Source organism: Desmodus rotundus, chromosome 10 (genome assembly GCF_022682495.2).
Source record: "Desmodus rotundus isolate HL8 chromosome 10, HLdesRot8A.1, whole genome shotgun sequence".
NCBI classification, from domain to species: domain Eukaryota; kingdom Metazoa; phylum Chordata; class Mammalia; order Chiroptera; family Phyllostomidae; genus Desmodus; species Desmodus rotundus.
Window position 1 is genome coordinate 31,279,097 of NC_071396.1, and position 21,446 is coordinate 31,300,542.

General features: G+C 40.7%; 1 protein-coding gene across 6 annotated transcripts in view; it reads right to left on the reverse strand.

The window, feature by feature from the left end:
* The window catches only part of MCTP2 (multiple C2 and transmembrane domain containing 2), a 145,109-nt gene that overhangs the window by 18,795 nt on the left and 104,868 nt on the right, over nt 1–21,446 (reverse strand). For all 6 annotated transcript variants that reach the window (XM_053913355.1, XM_024561680.2, XM_024561681.2 and 3 more), the window contains 3 exons: nt 12,531–12,653; nt 9,855–9,896; nt 106–215 (listed from right to left, as the gene is read on the reverse strand). In XM_053913355.1, coding sequence (XP_053769330.1) covers nt 106–215; nt 9,855–9,896; nt 12,531–12,653 — 275 coding nt within the window. The remainder of the gene's footprint in view (nt 1–105; nt 216–9,854; nt 9,897–12,530; nt 12,654–21,446) is intronic.

Here is a 21,446-nt window from a genome sequence, read left to right on the forward strand (position 1 = left end):
TTTGGTTTAGGCCTTTGTATTTCCTGATCTCCCCCCTCGCACCCCTACTTGTCCTTGTGGATGGAAGCTCTAATTCAAACACCGCAATGCAAATGTAGAACTTACTTTTTAATTCTTTCTCCAAAAGATGCTATTTCTTCCAAGATGTTTTGAACTGTGGAAACAATATCCTGTACCATATAGATTCTCTCGATTAAGCCCTTTTTCTCACATTCCTAAGAAACATAAAAGGAAGATTGAACTCGGTTATTTTATCGTTGTTGCCTCACTCTAGAAATTAGTATCCTGTGGTATAAGAGCATGGTTAGTACCAACACAGTGACTCTAAGAGATGTCACAGTTTTCACAACATACATATCTACTGACTCCCCCCAGATCCCTGCCTCCTCATTCAGAGGCAGCCACTCTTAGTGTGGGAGCCTCCCACGCTATCGGGATGCACGGAAGCCCCACAGAACCAAGAGCTTCATTTCCCTTGGGGGCAGATGCTTCTGCCAGAGGACTTTGCCTTTCCTTCTGTTTGGCTGCCCTGATTTGCTCTTTGCCTTCACAAGGTTTTCTGCCAGCTCACCTTCCCCCGACCCTCCATCACAGTATTTCTGAAATGTTTCCGGCAGGTAACAACATGGCGTGTTGGCTATTCGGACACTGCGGTTTCCTAATACTGTGGCTTCTAAGCCAAATGCTGCTGTATTTTTTAATCATGTTTTAAATCCACTGCAGGCCTGATGGCCATTTCAGTCACCCTCTGGCAACCACCTCAGAAACAAGAGTAAGGACACAGGCTATAAAGTCACTGGATACTACACTGCCGAGGACCGCATCCTATCCAGCAGATTTCCATGGAGGATGCCCAACAATTGATTATTTTCCTTATATTTGCTTCCAATTCCATGAAGGAAATCTATGGAATTGGAAGCAAATGTAAGTCCATCTCCCTCAGTCTACAATTCTTCATGTGAAATGGGATTCAGCTTTCTAAGAATATTATCTTTACTTTGTTTATAGAAAAACTTAAACGTGCCTTACCATGTTAAGTAGTGAATGCCTTTGTAAATAATTCAGAAATTACTCAAATGGAGAAAAGTAGATTCCCTCCGGAGTGGAATATTTTACACTATTTCTAACATTTGATACCACATTCTAGCTTATGAAACCCACTGCTTCCAGGATGCACCGAATGCCTGCTCAGCTCTTGCCAAGCTGGGCCATTGTACTTGCTACACCTAATGTATCACACTCCAATAACTGTAACAAAACTTTTTTTTTCCATCTAGAATTTCACTTGGGTTAAAATTGTACTAAATGACTGAGCAAAAGTATCTAAATTTAAAAGACCATTTCTATAATATCCTTCTGTGCTCCAAAAGAAAAATTCCTTCTCATCTTGTACTCTCCGTTCCCTCAAACTGGACCCGTGGATGGAGTGACAAAGAACCCACCACCCTACGTAGGGACTGTGGGTAAAAGCACCAATACAGGAGAAATGTCAAAAGCACAAACGGTCCTCCCTGCCTCTGCCCTTGTTTATGAAGCTACTTAGGTGAAATAGACCCGAGAGGGATGGGGGTCAGAGTGGGCCACTGGTACCCCCTCTTCCGTGAATAACTTCCTTCCATCTGGTCTGTAGTCCTTTACCCAACCATTCAGCACAGAAGGAAAAGTCAGCCTCACTGTTTCCTCTTGGAACAACAAATTGCCAAGACATTTTTACTTTTCCACCCTAATTTTAAAGTCCTTATTTCCCTTACTCTCTCATTAACTCCAATTCTTTAAGCAGTGTGCATTATAAATTGATTGGCCACCAGTGCAACCCATTCGTGCTCGGCAATCCACCAGCCTCTATGGACGGGCACAATGGTGAAAACCCATCTCGGTTGGTCACATCAGTGTCCCTGTTCATAAAGGGGGATTGAAAGCATCAGGGAATCTGACCCAAAGGGCAAAAGTGGCTTCCTCTTCACAGAGGCACAGAGTTGAGGTCAAAACAATTTTTTGGACAATGCCTCACATTTCCATGTGGCTCCATTACATAAAAATTTCCTATTTCAGTTAACTGATTTTATTTTTTTCCCTGAGAAAACACCCACATGCTGATGTTGTGGTTGTAAAGCAAGGATGGGTTAGGACACCAACAAAATACATGATTCTCATGATACCCTTTTCCTTTTTCAAGAATTTGGTGATGGGAGGAAACAAACAAACACAGTGTGAGAGGTCCCAACTCCACTGGCTAAATACCAGGCTATGGAGTCAGAGACGACTGGGTTCAACCGAGTTCTCCCTGCTCGGGATCAGGGCAAGTTCTTACCCTTTCTGAGTCGCAACTTTGTTATCTAGAGAAGGGAGATCATAAGGAGTCTTTGGAGAATTAAGTATCTGTAAAGCACTTGGTATACTCTAGGGGCTTCACACACGTAAGTTCCTTCCCGTCAAGAATGCAAAGAGACAAAAGGATGAATAACTAGTGTTTGGTCTAGTCAAAGCAATACTGGGGTGGACTGAAGTTTCCAAAGTGATGATCTTGCAGGACAAGTCTACTCATGTTGTCCTGTGTTATGTGAGATTATCTTGCAGTTCCATCTGCAACATGCTGGCTTTATTTACACGTTTCAGATCGAACCGGGGAATGTGGTGGTAACAGAGTTTAGCAAACACAACATTGCCTCTGCTGCTGCTACCGAATTCCCTAGGAAGAGTAACAGTGATTCATCCAGAAAGACAGAACTGTATCACATGGGCTCACGTTGTTCCTTAACATGAGACGCCTCCAATTATTCGAGGGAAATGAGTGATAAAAATAGTGATAACCACTGATGGGATGAAACAAATAATATAATTGCGGCTAGCAACATACTTTCAGATGTTGAGAAAGAATGGATTTTACTCATTAGAAATCTGAAAGCACGACTTAGGGTCTACTTCATGAGCCGAGCCTGTACCACCACATAAGGGAAGAGATGAAAGCATGAAATTTTCAGATCCAGAATTCAAAGTTTGTAATGTTCCTCTGTTTTTTATACTCTTTAAAGAAAGAGTGGCATTCGTTTTAAGAAGAATAATGTTGACTCCAACTCTGTAACCTAAACAGGTATATTATATAAAGGCAAGATCACTATTTTTTTCATTGTCCATTTGTTTCTAAAATGTCAAAAAGAAAAAAAAAAAAAAACCCGAGTCCTCTGGCTAAGTTTTGTAAGCAGTTGAATTAAGAACAAATAATGCGCTTGTGTTGTAACACAACTGTTCTTTCTTTAAACACATAAATGACATCAAGAGGCCAATATTTCCTTCTTCCAGACCCTGTGGCCTTCTCCCTATGTCCGATGAGTATAGGATGTGGTCCACTAAACTAGTTTTGTGCCTCTGGGGGACAGTTAACACCATCACAATGAATTTACGGCTAAGAATTAAGTATATAATCACTAATGAGACTTTTAAATCTTTTCTACCTGTTCTGATTGAAGAAAAATGCTCCTTTCTCTTTAACTACCTAACCAAAACCAGAAACATAGTCCAGAAAATTGACCACACATGCTTAAAAATGGAGTAGCGTTTGTCAGAGGATGCACGGGGTTCCCAGAAGGCATCGACGCAAAATTTCTACCTCAAGACTTCCCTAGTAATTTCAGCCATCCAGAGCAAAGACGCAAGACTATAACTTCAGACTGCGAAGGGGAGTATGTTTGGTCTGTTTCATCCCACTGAATATTAAAAAGCCTGCAATCTGAGAACAGGAAAAAAAAAATGATAAACATCAGAAATAGACTGAGTGGCATTTAGCATGAAAAAAAACACTCTCAACATCTGTCATAACAAAGAAGAAGCAGCAATATTTCTGATATACAAGTTTAAAAATCGTTCTCTGGGAATCCTGGCTTATTGTACTGGGAACTATCGTTAAGTCTTCTTCCCATGAGATGAGGGGTACGTTTGGGGGAGGGGGCAGGGGGACACACGTGCACAGTGAAGTCCACAGCGCGGGCCGTTACTACGAGGGAGAGAAAACCAGTACTCTTTCAGGACATGCTTCCCTCTCCAGGAGTACTTTTGCTTGAGGAAAGGAGCATAAAACAGACTGTTTGGATTTTGAATCAGTATAATTTCTAAGGGGTTTTAAACTGCTCTGCCTATCTGTTCATTACACACAGCGCTTCCACTCTCACAGGTATTTACCAACATGTGTTTTTGGCTTCCACATTGCACGAGAAGTTTCTGAAAGCCCAATGACAGATGCCATGCCTGGGACCATAACCTACAGTTAACGATTGTAGGTAAACACGCAGTGAGCTGGAGTTGCCGACTGAGCTGTGTACCCTGTAGTTTTCTTTGAGGTGAGGGAGTGGGGAGGGTGGAAGGGAAAATATTTGTCTAACCAAACAATGCAACAAGTAGCTCTTATTACCCAGACACTGGGCTCAGACATCGACTCCTCTAGCACTTCTGATTCCGCTACCCACTTCATCTCCACTTGCCCAACACAATGTACAAACCTTGCTAAAAACAGCAGTCACACTACACTCTGATTACTTACTTGGAGCACCTTGCTTATAGTTGCAATCTTTGCACCTGCAGAAGCTCTCACACAGAGAAAGCACTCCATAAATGTATAATAATGCAGACAATGGAACCAATACATTAATGATACGCTTCCTCCGTAACAGTGTGGTATGGTCAAAAAATAAATGTGGTTTATGTCAGAAGAGCTGGATTTCAGTCTTGCTACCTACCATGCGATCCAGTTCATTTCTCTTCATTTGGGTTTGTTCATTTGCAGACGGGGAAAACAACAGCTAATGTGATGGTTTGTTTTCAGTACTGAATCAGCTGAAACACGTAAAAGCAGCCTGGAAGTTGTAAGAGCTCTACAAATATTAATATTTTGAAATCTAATTATATTTAACTAAGTCTTACTCCAAATGATCGTTTTAAATTATTACTTTTGTGTCATTCATTACTTACAGTAAGTTATTACTTGTCCCTTGAGTGAGGATAAAGTGGTGCCCCCTACCTTTCTATTAATCACATTGTAAATTACCTATGAGTTATCTTCTAAATTCATCGGGTAATTGGGACTTAGCACAAACCACACTGAAACAAGGGGTTTCATTAGGAAAAACAAGAGGAAGAGCTACTATCCTCAGAGAAACAATGACCCGTGGGTAACTGAGATGCAGTGTCCAATGCAGTCCACATTAGCATGACGTCAAAATTTCAGGCAATGGGAAGTTAAATATCTAGATGCCTTATACTCTACAAAATCAGAGCCTCTGATTGTATTCTGCTAGTGCACATTAGCTAATAGAAGGATAGTCTATCTTATTTATAGTCTGGTGCATCATATTTCACAATATTTGGGAGTAACAGAAGTATAATCCTCACAATAGAAATCTCGAAGCAAATCCACAAGTACTAGGATTAGTGAGCCTGATAGTTAAGTCGTATGACTAATGCTTCAAAAGGTCAGATTAATAACATTTCTGGATTCCTTCTAGAAGTAATAAAGCCAAAACATTTTTAAGAATGGAGATTTCATGTTTAACAGGAAAATTTGAGTTAGTTGGCCTGTCAGAGAAAAGACTGTAGGAAGTAAGGAAGCCAATCCCTTCTCATTCAAACGTACATAAACCGATCATTAAGAATTGGCTGGAATCCATTTTAATATTAAAGTCTCAACACTAAGATGATATGGTAGAAATGTTAGCAATTAAATTACTTCATCACTAAAATTCATATTAAATCAAATTAAAAGCAGTTAAATCAGAAGGACCATTTACTTTATTCCCCTGAAAATTATCCATAAGCAGGTCCTCTACAATATGCCCTGGACACAGTTTGCACAGGCTCTAAAATGCGTGTGAATATATTCAATTATTGCTAATCTTTCAAAGATATTCTTTGACTTTTATTTTCTTAAAAATACCATACCTTACCATCTTAACATACCACTGTTCAGTCAATAGTTAAAAAAAAAAAATCACTAATCAAACTAACTTCCTGTGTTTGGGGTATTCTTCAGTCCCAAAGGAATCCTAAGCAAAAGTACTCTCACTATTGGATTGTGAGGAAACTTCCTCCAAGAATGAGGGTCTTCCCTGGCTGAGACACTACAGATCATCTTCTCTCTCTGGAAACAAGAAAAAACAGGGCGTGAGGCATGATGGACGTACCCAACTCACCCAAAGGACTATGCAGGTTAACCTACGGCAGGAATTCCTTCTGAATTCATATGCCACATGCTCCTTTCTCTAGAAGGCTCTGACTGGGTAGTGAGGACTGGACAAATCAGTTTGGAGGATGAATATTATTTTAAACACTGAAATTGATGATTTAAAAAGCACTTAAATTTTAACGATGACATCCTAACTTGTGAAAAGAAGCTATTGTATAATATTTATTTGCATCCTTTCATTATGAAATGTTCCACAGTTGATCAACAAAAGTGTACTGGATACTCCTTACTTTCCTAAAGGAAAACATCTATATCTGTTTTTCACTCATAATTAATATAAAAGGGTAAGTTTCTCCCCCTAAACACTGTAAGGCATTGTAAATTTTTTGATCATCCCCCAAAAAACAGATCACTCAAGTCCTATTCTGACAGCTGGGCTAAAAACAAAACAACTCACAATGCAAGCATCATGGTACAGTTTCTTTACAACAGCAATAAACAGGACTTTTTAAAATTATTATTACATGTTCTTATGATTTCTCCTTCCTGATGTTAATAGTAAGTGCTGAAATACTCTATGTACGTAATTATTGGGCTAGAAAAAGAAACTCGAATGCAAGTATTTATACCTTCCACAATGAAAACAAGATATTAGTGCTTTGCATGACCTTTCCTAAGTATGGAATACAGCGTTTTACACTATAGTTTCTTGGTTCATGCTTCAATTGCTGACCTTTACTGTGTAGAAAATTAATGCAATTTTCATTGTAATCCATCCATACAAATAAGGTCCACAAGGAAGAATTCCACATATGGAATCTAATACTCATAGGAAATGTCAGCTGATAACTGTTGGCTGAACTTGGTCGTTATCTGTGTTCTGGGGTCCCTAGCAAACTCTGCTTGTAACAAGCAATTCTTGTATGGCCCATCAGGTATAAGAAGTGAAAAAAATTTTTTCCTCTCTTCAAAGTTTAGTTTGTACATTTAGTTCCCTAAAAGCCAAAGAACTAGTTACCTGAAAGTTATCTGTTGTAACTGAAAGCCCAGAAAAGAAAGGAAGGTGAAATTGTGGAGTCTAATTTGGTTTCCAATACAGGTTGCTACCATGAACTTTGAACAAAGAGAAGGGAGCAAAAGGCTACTGTGACGTCACTTTACAACAATCCCTGTTCCATACAATAAAAGGATGACAGACCCCAGACCGGGTCCTGGTCTGTGCCTCGGAGACAGGCAGAATATGGGAAAGCATCCACCTCCCGAGAAAGTGGTGCCAAGGGGCCCGGTGTCCTTTCATCTCTGCAGTTGTCTGGGATGGTATGTGGCGGGAAGGGGCGCTGGCAATTAAGGAGTGTCACTTTCAAGATGGATAGTTTGGAGAGAAAGGAGTTCCCTCTCTTCTTCTAGCTTGGAAGGAAACGACTGTGTGTTTATAATTTGTAAACAGTTCCTGTCTTGCTGGGTGTGTTACACTTCCCAGAAGCATGGTCTGTCATGTCTAACATGCAACAGAAGCCAGAAGGGCCGTGTGGGTAAGCCCTGCAATGCCACGCACTGCAGAGGGTGGTGGCCCAGGGCCTGTGTGTGCAGGTCTATGACCAGCACATCTCAGTATGCAGGCTGCTGTGCATGGAGAATCATGACATGGATGTGAATGACAAGTGCTCCGGAAGTCTTAATGTTGAAAATCCCTCTAATTACAAATCTTTTAAGAAGTGAGAGTGAAAAGATATGGAAGAGGACTGTGCAGTTTGCCAGAACCCCCTAACAATAGAAGGTCTGTGTTGAGCAGAAGAGGCATAAATAGAAATCCACTTTTCGTTTTAGACTTATGCTTCCTACAGGGGTGTCCAACCTTTTGGTGTCTCTGGGCCACAATGGAAGAAGAGTTGTCTTGGGTCACACATTAAATACACAAACACTAATGAAAACTGATGAGCAAAAAAAAAAAAAAAGGTTTCAAGTAAATTTACAATTTTGTGTTAGGCCGCATTCACGGCCATACTGGGTGGCATGTGGCCTGCAGGCTGTGGGTTTGACACCCCTGCTGGAAGACTTCACGGAAATATAAAATCGAGGAAGCAAAACAAACTGAGTCATGCTGTGGCTATTAAAGGCTTTATGAAAATACTACAATCAAAGTACCTCCAGAATAAAATTGCCCTGGAGGAAGTGGGGAAGAGTCTGAGGACCAAGGCCCTCGGTGTGGGATGGGCTGGCACAGCTGCCTTGTGGAGGACCAGGCTTGGATGAATGTAATAGCTCCAAGGCTCATCCAAGTAGACGCTGCGGTTCCCACTTGTCCATCCTTGCCTCAAAGGGCTTGAAGGCTCTGAGACACCTCAGTGGGAGGTTATACCTTGACAACCACTGATCTAGAGACCAGGACTTGACTCTGTTGGCTGCCGGTTTATTGGCACCACTTTTTCATTCCCTGCCTGCTCGTTGGATGCTCTCCTGTAACAGATGCGCCAAAGTCACACAGCCACCCTGATCGCTAAAGGGCAGTTTATTATCGCATCCACAGGTGGCTCATTTCAAAAGCATTGGCCAAACAGAAAGACATCTTCCTCACTGCCAAGGCTTGGTTCATAAAATTTAGAATTTTTCCTAGTATGGGTTTAAAATAACCTCATTAAGATGGCATTGCCTTTGGTAAAATATCACACCATGCCCTTTAGCTTGGCTATAACTGCTTCTAATGGTCAAGGAGTAACATCACTCAGAAGCCATGCACACCTGTGTGACCTTTGTTTTGTAAAAGGGCAGTTTACTTAAAAAAAAATTTTTTTTACTACTTTATTATTTTGCCATGAATGATCATTTTAACACAACAACTAAGATTTACTTCGTAATCCCCTCAATTTGCTACAAATGGGCAAAACCATCTGGCTCTCTTGATTAATTTTAAGGCTCTTTGTGTTGTGGAGCCGGTGTTTTTTAAATTCATTTCTATTTCCTGGGCATTTTATATTGGATACTAACTCTTAAGATTCCCCCTTTGCCCCTTTTCTCCCCATCGGGCATCCCCTATATTGCTACCAGGTGCCCCGTGTACCCGCATGTTCTGGGGGACTGGGAGTCCATTAAGCTAGTGGCGTCGCATTTGGCATTTCCCTTTTTTCATTTTATTCCAGAAGGTTTGTCTGAAAGCATAATGACAACAAAAGCAGCAGATTTGAGAGATCCTCCCAAGAGAAGGAAAAGGACAGATGTACACACACATATAGCTGCGAACACTGCCAGCAACAGCTGGGGAAGTGACAGGCTCTGAAGTGGGTGACCACCCCACCGAGTGCAGACAGCAACCTAAAGGAGGGGCGATCTCACTGGATTTACTTGTGACTTCCTAGGCCATCCTCCGTCTACCTGTCGTACACCAAGGAGAAGGCGAACCTTCGCTTACAGCCAATGACAGGCCTCCTACAGGTACGTTTTTAATGCTATTTCAGTTACTCCTTATATTTTGCCCCTTTTCCTCTTCGTTTTATAAAAAAATGAAAGAAAAAAATAAATGAAAATATATCTTAAAAAGGGATACCTTTGTTAATGACAAAAATATCAATATACTGGTCACTGTAGAGTATCAAAAAAAATAGCATTTTGACTCAACCTGGAAGAGAGTTATCTGCTGGAAACACTAATGTCCCAGCCTTTCACGTGTCTTCTCTGGCACACTCACCTTGTCGTCTTCATCCTCCTCATCATCTACGTCTGTGCTATCCTGAAAGGAAGACCCACAATTTGTTAATAAAATATCACCAGAAATTCCCAAATGCAAACTAAACTCATTCGCATTTAATAATTTTTCTACATAATTTAAGCACTCGTATTTTTAAAGTACAATATTTCAAAATACTCTTTAAAATGACACTTTTAAAGTTCAAGGCCACTGTGGCAAAAGTATAAACAATATGCATAATCTTTATAAAACTTAACTATTAATAAGGCTATTAGGCGAGTGCCCTTTGGAGGCATCCAGCTTTAAAAATGCATTGCCGAGTTGTACTTTCTGTAAACAGTTTTGTTCTTATTCTGACAAATGAACCAACTGCTACGTTAAGCCTGAGAATACCGTACTCCGTTTGTGCTAGGCTCATTGTTATAATGATTTCTCTTTTCCTTTGGGGCCATTACTGAAACATTAGACAGTAGAAAATCCATTAGTCTGAATATAATCAATCTCAAGAATAAGTCACAGGTTTCTATATGGCATTGTTGTTTTCCTTGGGCTTTGGCGGGAGGAGGGCAGGTGAGGGAAGGGAACAAGGGTCTGATATGGACCAAAGGGTGCCTGGCTTTGGTTCAGGGGTCACAGCACCAGCTGTGATGCAAATAGGTTGGTTCAGACTCGTTTTAAAATCTTGTCTATCTACTAAGTAAATTTCAATCATATCACTGCAGTATTTAAAAGCTAACACATGTTGGTTCACACTCAAATGCGTTTGGTAGCTTGCAAAGAATGCCGAGTATTAAAAAGCCAGGGCCCATTTCAGCTAGAACACTCACCTTCCTACTTAACCTTGAAAAGGTCAGCCGTGCTGTTTCGATGTCATTGTTCCCATGAAAAAATATCTGTCAATGTTATGCTCTTAAGAGGGAGTAACTCTGAAGTATCCAGAGAGTACTCTGCTATACTCCATTAAAACCACTGAGCAGTCACCCTCCCCATGAACTTGAACTAGCACATGTGACACTCACTGATGCTGGAGAGTTAAGCTATTCGCCATTGGAGCAAGCAGCATTCATGACAAATGGATAAAAACAAATATCATGAAAAGATTTTATGGGAGAAAAAACACTGTAATTAGGACTTAGAAGTCTTCGGCTTGACACAGTCTTGAACTTGAGACACCGTTCTGGCACTTTTTGCTGTGTGACTTTGGGCCAATCACTGTGGCACTCTAGGCCTTAGTTTTATTTAGCATAAGATGGAAATAGTAATTCTTGCCTCCATCATGGCTGTGTTATCAAGATTCAATTAGGTAATGAGTTTGAAATATTTTACAAATTAAAAACTTGTTATATGCACACATGCATATACATCAGACTCATGTACCCATGTATATGTTTATATACACTATGTATAAAAATACACATATACATATGCACATGTATACACCATATACATAGCTAGAAAAAATCTGAAAGTTGTAAAATGTTATCTGACAGCATTTTTATTATAAATATTTTTCTCAGTAAAAATTTCCCTCATCTGTACCTCTGTGAAACTTAGTTCTTAAAAGAACCTGTAATTGAAAGTTATTTATTTATTGGATGACTCTAACATCATTAGGTCCTTTATTATTGATACATATCCATGCCTACTCCATTAAAAAATCCAAAATCAAAGAGAATAGAATTTGAATTTGCTTGAGGTTTTACTCCCTGCCAAAACACTCATTTCCCTACTTCCCCTATATCCCAAAGGATACCAGAAGTATTCCTTTACTATCCATAATTTCAGAGATGATTTTTTTTTAAATAATGAGAACATTATAAGGGAAAATATGTGAAGACAGTCACCTTTTGAGTCTAGAAAAACCCAATGTGAGGGTGACCTGTGATCAAGTCTCAAAATCTTAGATTTTTGTTTAAAAAACTGGAGTCTTGAATCTGGAATGCCAAGATTGTACCATAAAGCGAGCCTATAAACGAGTTCCTACTCTCCCGGGGCAGGAAAAGATCTCCGAGCTAGGATAAGAGGTCTAGGGGAAGAAGACGAAGAGAAGGAGGAAAGTAAGGGGAGGCTGGGTGTCTTTGACAAGAGGCCTTGCTGCACCTTCCTGCAACACCATGGGAAGCGTGAGAATCACAACAAAAACCTGGGCACTCGGCAGTAGCAGGATGCATACCCAGCCCTGCTCAGGTATGCCTGGGAGTTGGCAAGCCTCCAAGAATCCCCTGAGCCTTCAGGCCAGAGGTGAACACTGCCCAGGATGCCTGGGTGGAGAGGCCTGGGGCAGCCTCCCAGATGCTCTGTGTCCCCTGAAGGGGCTCAGAGAGCCAGCAAAGGCTGTTCTCTAGTGGTTGAGACTGTCCTTCACCATAACCTTCCCGAGTATCAGGTGTGCACAGGGACATGTGCTGCTGGCGTGGAAGACATGACCAAGAACCAGAGGGCCCTCCCCATGTGAAGAAGGAGGCCAAGACTCAAAAACACAAGGTGCTAGAGGAGGAAGACCACAGGTAACACCTAATATAAGATCTCTACTATAACATGGACGCATGTGAGGGGTGGTTCCTTGAGTCTCAAACCCAGTGGACTTGGGCCATGATTTGGTGGTGGTGTACTACTGGCAACACTTTTTTTTTTTTTTTCTAATTAAACATCAAAATCACTGGAATCTTCGCTCACCTGACAGTCCTGGGTACTGCCGACCTTCCCTTTCGTGGGTTTGATGGAATTATAGACAAACAGCAGCAGCAACGCCAGGGGGATCATGTACAGTTCAAAGTTCCAGACAGTGACCAAAAACACCTGATTGGAAGACAAGAGGGAATCGCTGCTTGAGAAGACAATACGGGAACAATCTTAAATTCCTACTCATCGACTTCGGGAAATTAAACCCAAGATTCTCCCTCTACAGCCTCTTTTAGAAACAGTTACAAACAGGTTACCACACACGTACACACATGTGCAATGATTAACCCGGCTGTGGAACTGGTAGAATGAGGACGAAATGGATTGGCCACTCACACTCTGGCATAGACAGATACAGGAGCCCCATACCTGGAAACCTCATTACCCTATCATCCCCCCTTTACTTTCTTGCTCCTAGATTTATGGTACCAAAAGGACGTAAAGTAATATGCAAAACTCCAAGGTCTCCAAGAGGCCGGCCACAGGCCGCCAGTAAGATTTACTTCAACTGAAAAAAAGGGTAACTTGTTAAATGGGCTGCCAATATTTAAAAATCCAAATATTTCAGATTAAAAAAATTAAGATTTCCAAAGTCTCTTCAAAAATCTTAACATTTTCCAATATGGAGGCTGGATGGCCCCAAGCAAATGATGAGCTAGAATGGGCTACATTAGAGAAAGCATGCGTTTCCCCTGCCCAGTTTCTACCAGTCTCTGAATCTGTGACCCCTGCCATAAATAGGACAAGCAAGAGCTTGGGTTTGAACCCAAGTGTCTATTGCCCCAATGGTCACAGGAGACATGAATGCAAATAAGACAGGGCCCCACCTCCAAGGAACACACTGCTTAGTGGGACAAACAAGAAAAGAACACACAGTAATCATTTCATGAGGCAGGAGTGAAATCTTGGGTGAATTATATCAAGACTTAAGCCTCACTTTCTTGTCCAAAACACAAGTAGTCCAGAAGATGAAATAGGATAACTTATGGCTATCAGATGTCAATTCATAATAAATACTAAAAAAGGTCATTCTTATAATTTACCAACTTAGAAGGTGCAATTATTGCATCTTAAATATTTGAAACTTCCTTTCCAAAAGCAGCGTTGTTTTATCGATTACTAAAAACTTTTTCTACATACCTATTGTTTATTTTTGGTTTCTATTATAAATTAATAATTTATCTCACTATATTTTTCAAATGGGTAATCACTGGCATAGAAAAGCAAATAATTTGTATACATTATTTTTTTTAGTATCTTTACTGAATTTTCTTATTGTTTAAAATAACTTTTCATTTCATTCTTTTGGGGTTTCTGAGTCACATAATCCACATAATCTGCTTCTGTCTCCTCTTTTCTAGTATTTGCAACTTGCTTGTTTATTCTTAATTTTATTTTAACAAAGCAATGTCAAATAAAACTGTTGAGAGGGATATCATTGTCTAATTCCTGAATGTAATTAATATGCTTCTAGTGCCCATTTTGAATACACACATCCCTTCTTACTAGTAAGAAAGTATAATAAGATACCAAGTTCAATGACATGGCTATTTCCCCAAACACCTGGAGATCTGAATAAATCTCAAGAGCCTAATTAAACACACAAACAAACAAACAAACAAAAACCTCTGTCAAGTCCTATCACTTGATATATTATTTCCTCAACTCGTCTGAGAATAGGATACGATTTCTTTTATCACATATATTGGCCTGTGAAACACTGCTAATTTGACATCCGTTTCAGAATGTGAGCCCCCGCCAAGGGTGACACACCCAAATGCCCACGGAGGGTCAAGCAGGTCAAAAGTAAAGCAGCACAGGAAATGAGGAGTCGGGGTCACCATCCTGCTTCTTAAAGCAGATGAATGACCGTCCCCGTGCAATGGACAGTGATGTAAACATGAAGAAAACCACTTGGAAGTTCAAGTTGGTTTGGTCTCTACTTCACCAGTTATTTCTGCAGAAGAGCAATCAGGCTGTGCTTGAGGAGGCATTTGCTCAATGATCACTTTGATTGGCCTGACGCTGGAGAGTGGCAGAGCTTAGGTGAGACCGACAGTTTAGTAGGAGAAAGGAAGTATAACCACACATGACAGCGATAACATTTTAAAAGGCTTCACATACCTGGAGAGAGTAAAACATTCAATGGGGCTGGATCCTAAAGGGGTGGGGCTGGAGATGAGGGTGGGGAACTACGTAGGGGTTAGTTAGTGGAAAGACCTGTAAGTCTCGGTGGCCAGTTGAAGGTGTAATTGTAAACTAACTGGGAAGTCATTTATGGATTTCTAAACAGAGAAATAATAGGGTCGGATAGCCGGCTAGATAATTCTGTTCGCTCAGTGCCCCTTAATTGTGGGCGTGGGGTAAGCCAACGAAAAACTGCCACGTATTTAAAGAATAAACTGCAACAGCCCAGAAGAAAGAGCAAGACCGCTTTTGTCTGGGAGGCTAAGGGCTGTTTTACAGGAAAGAGAGCTTTCTGTTGGTTCTTTACATATGCTGGATTTTAGCTGTGGGGAGCTTTGTGGGGAAACACCATGGGTTTTTATGCTACATTGCCAAGGGGAATTGAGTTTACAGGTGGAGTTAAGGTTGCTAAGAGTCCGACAGTGGTGGGTTATCTGGTTAAATCCAATATGGTCACAAGAGTCCTTCACAATGAAGACAGAGGCAGAAAAAGAAAGTCTGGAAAAGCTGTGAGGGCAGAAGCAAGGTCACGGTGAGAACACAACAGTGTGCCCTCGCTGGATGTGAGGATGGCGGAAAGGGCCAGCAGCCAAGGAATGTGGGCAACCTCTAAGAGCTGGCAAAGGAAAGGAAACAGACTCTCCAGAACTGCCAGAATGAAACACAGACCTCCCGACACCTGTGTCTTAGTCCAGTGAGACCTGTGGTGCACCCCTGACCTCTGGAACTGTGAGATAATAAATTGGTGTGATCTTAAGCCACTTACTTGTGTGGCAGTTTGTTACAGTAGAAATAGAAAACTAATGAAGAAGTATAATGTAAAACGGGTGAACTCATGGAGGAAAATTATTAAAGGTCCAGACACCAGCGAGAAAGAGGTAAGGGGATATACAGGCACCAGTCGTGGAAGACAGGCTTCAGCAAACCTCAACTAAGATCAAGCCCAGGAATGCCTGTTCCTGTCTTAAAAGTGTTAACTCTCACTTTTCCCTCCTTCCTCCAGGAAAAAAAAAAAACATCATAGTTTTCCATGTACATAGGGACCTGTTTCCCTAAGTGATATTCTGGATATTCTGGTCGACAAGATATATAGTTTTCCAACTGTTTTCTTGAGATCCGGGTGCACAGAAACATAATTTCAGGTGTTTATTTGGCATTGCCTTGGACCATTCCACATGACACAGAATGACCTGGTCGGTTCACAGGGGTGGGTCAAACTGGGAGCCTTCTCCTGTCTCTTAGAGACAAAACTCCATCCCCAAGTTCTAGTTCTGTGTGGGAATGACCCAACTGGTAACTTATTCCCAGTGCTTTTGCAGAAAGACACCCGGATTATGTGGTTTTCACTTTTATTGTGCTCTGTGACTGTTTAAATAAACAAGGCATATACTTTTCAAACTGCTACTTTCACAATAACACTGTAGTGAACTTTTCCATGAAGAATGTAGCTGACTACATTCTGACTTTAGAAAAAGTCTATACGGAAGAAGTGCATATCATCCTAATATTAAACATAGAATCTTTTAGACTGTGTTCTTCTAGATATGTAGTTTTTGTTGACTTTTGAGTGTACTATAGGATTTTTTAATTTAAAAAACAGAAAAAAAACTTCTATTTATATATCTATATAAATAGATATATTTATTTATATGTCTATATAAATGTTTATTTATATATCTATATAAATATGTTTATTTATATATCTATTTATATACAAGGTTCTTACCAAATACCTAATCTTTATTCTCTTTTTCACATGGAACATTTGTGAAAATGCCATGGTTTGCATCACGCTACTGGCCACAGGCCACTTTACATTTTTGATGACTTTATGTGCATGGAAGAATCAAATGCTCATCTACAGCCCACACCACTCCTCCAGGCAGAACCACAAGCTTAAAAAGTACAAAAGCTCTGAACTAAGTGAAAGAAAGAAGGCATCTACTATGCTGGAACTCTTGGCTTTTCCCCTTAAAATGATCATAATTTCAGGTCTAGAATCAGACAATAAATTTCTCATTATGTGTTTTCGCAAAAGCTGGTAATTGAGCAGTTGAAAGTCTGATTTGGGTAAATACATCTTTCAAAGCCATCAGCAAATTCTCTGCTCTGATTAAAGGAAGTGAGAAAAGAATCCTCACACACTTATCTATTCCCCATAAAGCTGGGTATCTTGAAGAGGTCAAGAAAAAAATTGCATTAAATGTACCGATAAGTGTCTCATTCATTTCCGAAGCGTAATTGTGGGCCCCCTCCGTGTTAGAAGTCCGATGGGGGCTCTAATTGTACTCTAAGTGGACAAAGCGTTCTCTCCCAGCGTTCCCTGACTTTGGCCACACGAGCATCAGGCTGCAATTGCAACTAAAAGCTTCAACTTAACACTTAGGACTTACTCCTTCGTGTTCGTAGACAGACTGGATCGGAATGAATACAGCAAAAGTGCTCTGGGTAATAAAGCAAGTGTATCTAATTAGCATTAGTGCAGTAACAGAATAAAGCAGTTCACTGTATTAAGTTACTCCACTTACAGCTTTATTTCTGGCACTAAAAGACGCAGGGTGGCAATAAGTTCACATTAAGCCCGCAATAGCTTTGTACATATTCAATGTGCTTGAAACCGACAAAGGTGCTTTAATTTGGGAGCCCTCCAGCAGTGATTACTGAGCGATGCTATTTATAACAAAGTACAGTTCCTTCAGGAATCAGATCAAGAATGGCTTAGGTGGTCTCCCATTACTCAGACGGATGACCTATTTGCACAACCAAAACACTGTGCTTGTATCAGAACTGCATATACTCGCCGCTAAAAATAACGATGAGGCCCAAGTTTGGATCGTCCCTTCCCTAAAATCAATTAATGAGTTTAGGGGTCCTGAACTTTTTGTAATCAAGCCGAGTCCCAAAAAGCATCCCTACAGTGCTGAGACAACACTATAAACCAGGAAGAATTCCAAAATACGGAGTTTAAGCATGTATGTGTGTGTGTGCGTACACACACATCCGAACACACTCACACACAAGCGTGCTCCTTAAACCATCATTGGATCACCAAAATAAAAGTTCACATTTCAACCCAGCAACTACACATTCAATTTCTGGCCTGTTATGTTCAAAATCTGTTGCATTATGTAAATAAATGTGCTCAAAACAACTTCCACCAAGTCAAAATCCTGAAACAACAATGTTTATGTCTAAATTCAAACACAAAAATGATAAGTTTGATGACACAAAGAGAATAAAGAGTCTTCCTCGGCTTTTTTTTTTAGGATCTGATCCATTTAAGCACAGAATGAAAATATTTGAAAAGGCCCTTTAAAAACCAAGAGGCAGATGTTCAGGTAACAGCGAAGCCAGGAAATTGTTTATTTTAATAAAGCTAGTATATGTGCAGCCTCAAATTAGGAGTGGCACCAAGGCTGGGACATGTCTAAACTATCACCACCTGTTAGCCCTGAAAAATCAATTAAAGTCACACTTTCCTAGCAAGTCCCTTTCTATCCAATAAAACTGAGCTTCGTCCTGAGACTTCAGTCGCTCAGAAGAAATGAACTTGAAACCTAAATCCTTGGTCTCTCATTCCGGGCCTGCTCATATTCATATAAACGAACCATGGTAAAACTAGCCTTCGGGCCGCAGTAGAAATGGGAGGGAGAAGGCAACCAAAAGGGGAAAGGAAAAGAGAAGAGAGAAATTCCTCTTTCTATCAGTCTCATACGGAGAATCATACCTCCTTTTGGTGAATTCCAATAATTTATTGAAAGGCTCTTTTTTTTTTTCTTTTCTTTTCTTTTTTTTCCTTCAGAATAGAATTCTGTGCTACATTTTCTGTGCAAGAGAAGAGATCCAACTTTGCAAGTTGAAAGCAAGGGCAGGGAAGCCATCCCAAGTGTTTTAGTAATTAAACGAATATGCATAATGAACCATATGCCCAAAGGGCCTGTTCTTCATGTGGGCCAGATTTTTGTTTGAATTTTTAATTTTTATATACAGATGAAACATTCAGTCTAATCGACCGGCAGTGTGAGGGAACATGTGATCAGAAAAAGTGCGAGGGACGGTCCGTGAAGGAGCAGGACAAGAAGACACTAGATAAATTCTCTTCTGAAGAGAAGAGATTCAAATGTGTTTTTCCCCCTCTAGCAATTGTTCCGTCATCTGCTCAGAGTCTGTAGGAAACGCACAGAACGAATACATTGACAGCTCTGTGCTGTATGAGTAAAATACAGTGCCATCAGATGAAAAGTGTGAAAATCCCATGGGACAAACAAGGCGTTCTTCAAAAAAAAAAACCCAACCTTTCCACGCCCATCATTCAGGCTACCATCTTGAATTACAGGAAATCCTCCCAAGAAAGCTACATAAATATTATATCACAGGCTGTAGGCCACATACATTACCAATTTGAACTGATCTAAGAGGAATGCATACCTCTCAAGGATGCAACTGTGCCTACTGGGTCGAAAATTCACAGGGTGAAATGCAAGCTTGCCCTCCCTACTCCTACAGCAATATAGACTGTGAATTTAAGGGGTTCAAAGAACTCTCAAACGTACAGGTCCCCAATATTTCCTAAACTGCCATAGTGAAAGAATAGGTAAACCTTCCTTGAAGCGTTTCAGTGTCATTTAGAATATTTGATTTATAATCAAAGCAACAGAAGAGACACAGAGAGGGGAGCGGGGAAGGGATAATGGGGAGAAGGGTTTTCAGGAACTACTATAAAGGACACATGGACAAAACCAAGATGGAGGGTGGAAGCAGGGGAGGGAGATGGGTTTGGCTGGGGTGGGGTAGAGGGGTGGGGAGAAAATGCAGACAAGTGTAATTGAACAACAATAAAATATTTTGTTAAAAAAGATATAGAGTCTTATAAAATTAGTATGTCATCTCTGAACACACAGGATGCAATGAGCGTTCTCTCATGCAAAGAAGAGAGCTTCTAAAAATGTGTTCGCGCAACATCTGAAATGTACAAGGATGGCCTGGAGAAAGTTGTCAGGCCCCATGTGTGGGTCGATCTTGTACATCCCTAATTCAGGATAAACATTTCAGAAAAGGGAGACTGAGTGTATGTGTGTGTGTGTGTGTGTGTGTGAGTGTGAGTGTGTATTGGTGGGGGAGGCAGCTCAGAGGAAATGCTTCAGAGTTCACTCCTCCCAATGTCTCGAACCAAAATAACCTAAATGCAACATGCCACATCGGGCCTTACAGTGTTCAGGAAAGATTACAAAAACAAACCTGATCAAAAGTCCAAGGGAAGCCTTGGATTCTTTATAGCCACCACCCCCGCTCTGAACACAGATATGCGGTGTCTTCACCATGTAAACATCAGAAAGGAATGCAAAGCATTTAAAGAGCAAGTAATAACGGAGCTGTAAATAACATCTCTCCTTGCTTTCACTCTCCATTCGGAGTTTACGCCTTTGATACCAGCGGACTTGATCTAGTGGTCTCTGTGGAAAGACAGATAAACTTCAACAGCGGGGGCAGCCAGCAAAAATTGACAAGGAGGGTCACCTCTCCTGACTGTTTAAATCCTTTAAGGAAGTGTCGGAGCAATTAGAGAGGGAGTGTAATCTTTGCAGAGTGCATTAACACTCTCCGACCTCCCAGACAATAGATCAGACCTCAGACACATAATGCTTCCCTAAGGCTTTTTAGCCAGTGTATTTGGTCTCTTAGTCACTCCTGCGCTACACTAGGCGTCATCCCAGTAGAAAGTATTATTCATGAGCACTGTCCACTCTCGCTCTGAGGCTGGACCACAATCCAAACAAAGCAGGAAAATCACCGTCATCTTCAGCAGTATTTCTTGTCTCTTTAAGATGAGGGGGAGGGGGAGTCCAGACTTTTGGTACACAGTCTTTCCACACTTCTCTTAGTATTTTTTTTTCCAGCTACAAAGTCCATTCTATAAAAGTGGATTAGTGACATTAAGATGCATAGGTCATTTGATGAGCAAGGGGCATGGGGTGGGGGCATCTTCGAGACAGTGGATACTTTCTGTCCCTAAGATGAACTTCATAATAGAGTCATTGAGGAAAACACCGTGTGTGATAAGCAGCGCTTGAATATGCAAAAGAAAGCAAAGGGGGGAAATCAAATAAACTCCTTGAGCTGCCCGCTTTAAATCTTCATGTATCCTGCAAGTTATGCGGCAAGACGCTCTGGTCAGGCAATAACCCACTTCCTGATGAACATATCCTGTTCCAACTGTTAATCTCACAGTGGAGGCTTGGCTTTTACCATTTATTATAAACATTTTCAAGAACTGCTTACCACGATGTATTTTTTTAATGGATTAGATTTTGGTCAGCTGCTAACAGAGCAGAGAACTGAATATTCTTTATATGAAGGCAGCAAAATAGGTTTTCCAAGGGTCTGACTTGCTTTCTACTCTTCTCCCTCATGAGTAATTGGAATAGCAATTGAAGCAGAATATGAGAAGGCTAGTAGGTTTCTTTTTCTTTCTTTTTTTTTTTCTTTCTCCCTCTCTTCTGTTGTAAGAAATTCTGTATCCGACAGTGTGGTATACAAGACCTTATTGGTTTTGAACTTCATCATGGGACTTAGTGAAATGTTCAGAGAGAGACAAGACTGAAATAATTGGCTCCAGACCATCTCAGTTGTCTGTTGATGACGCTCAATATCTAAAGCCTAAAGCATTTAAACCAAAATAATTACATTTTCTTAGAATCAAGGCAGTTCCCCTTGCAAATGTGT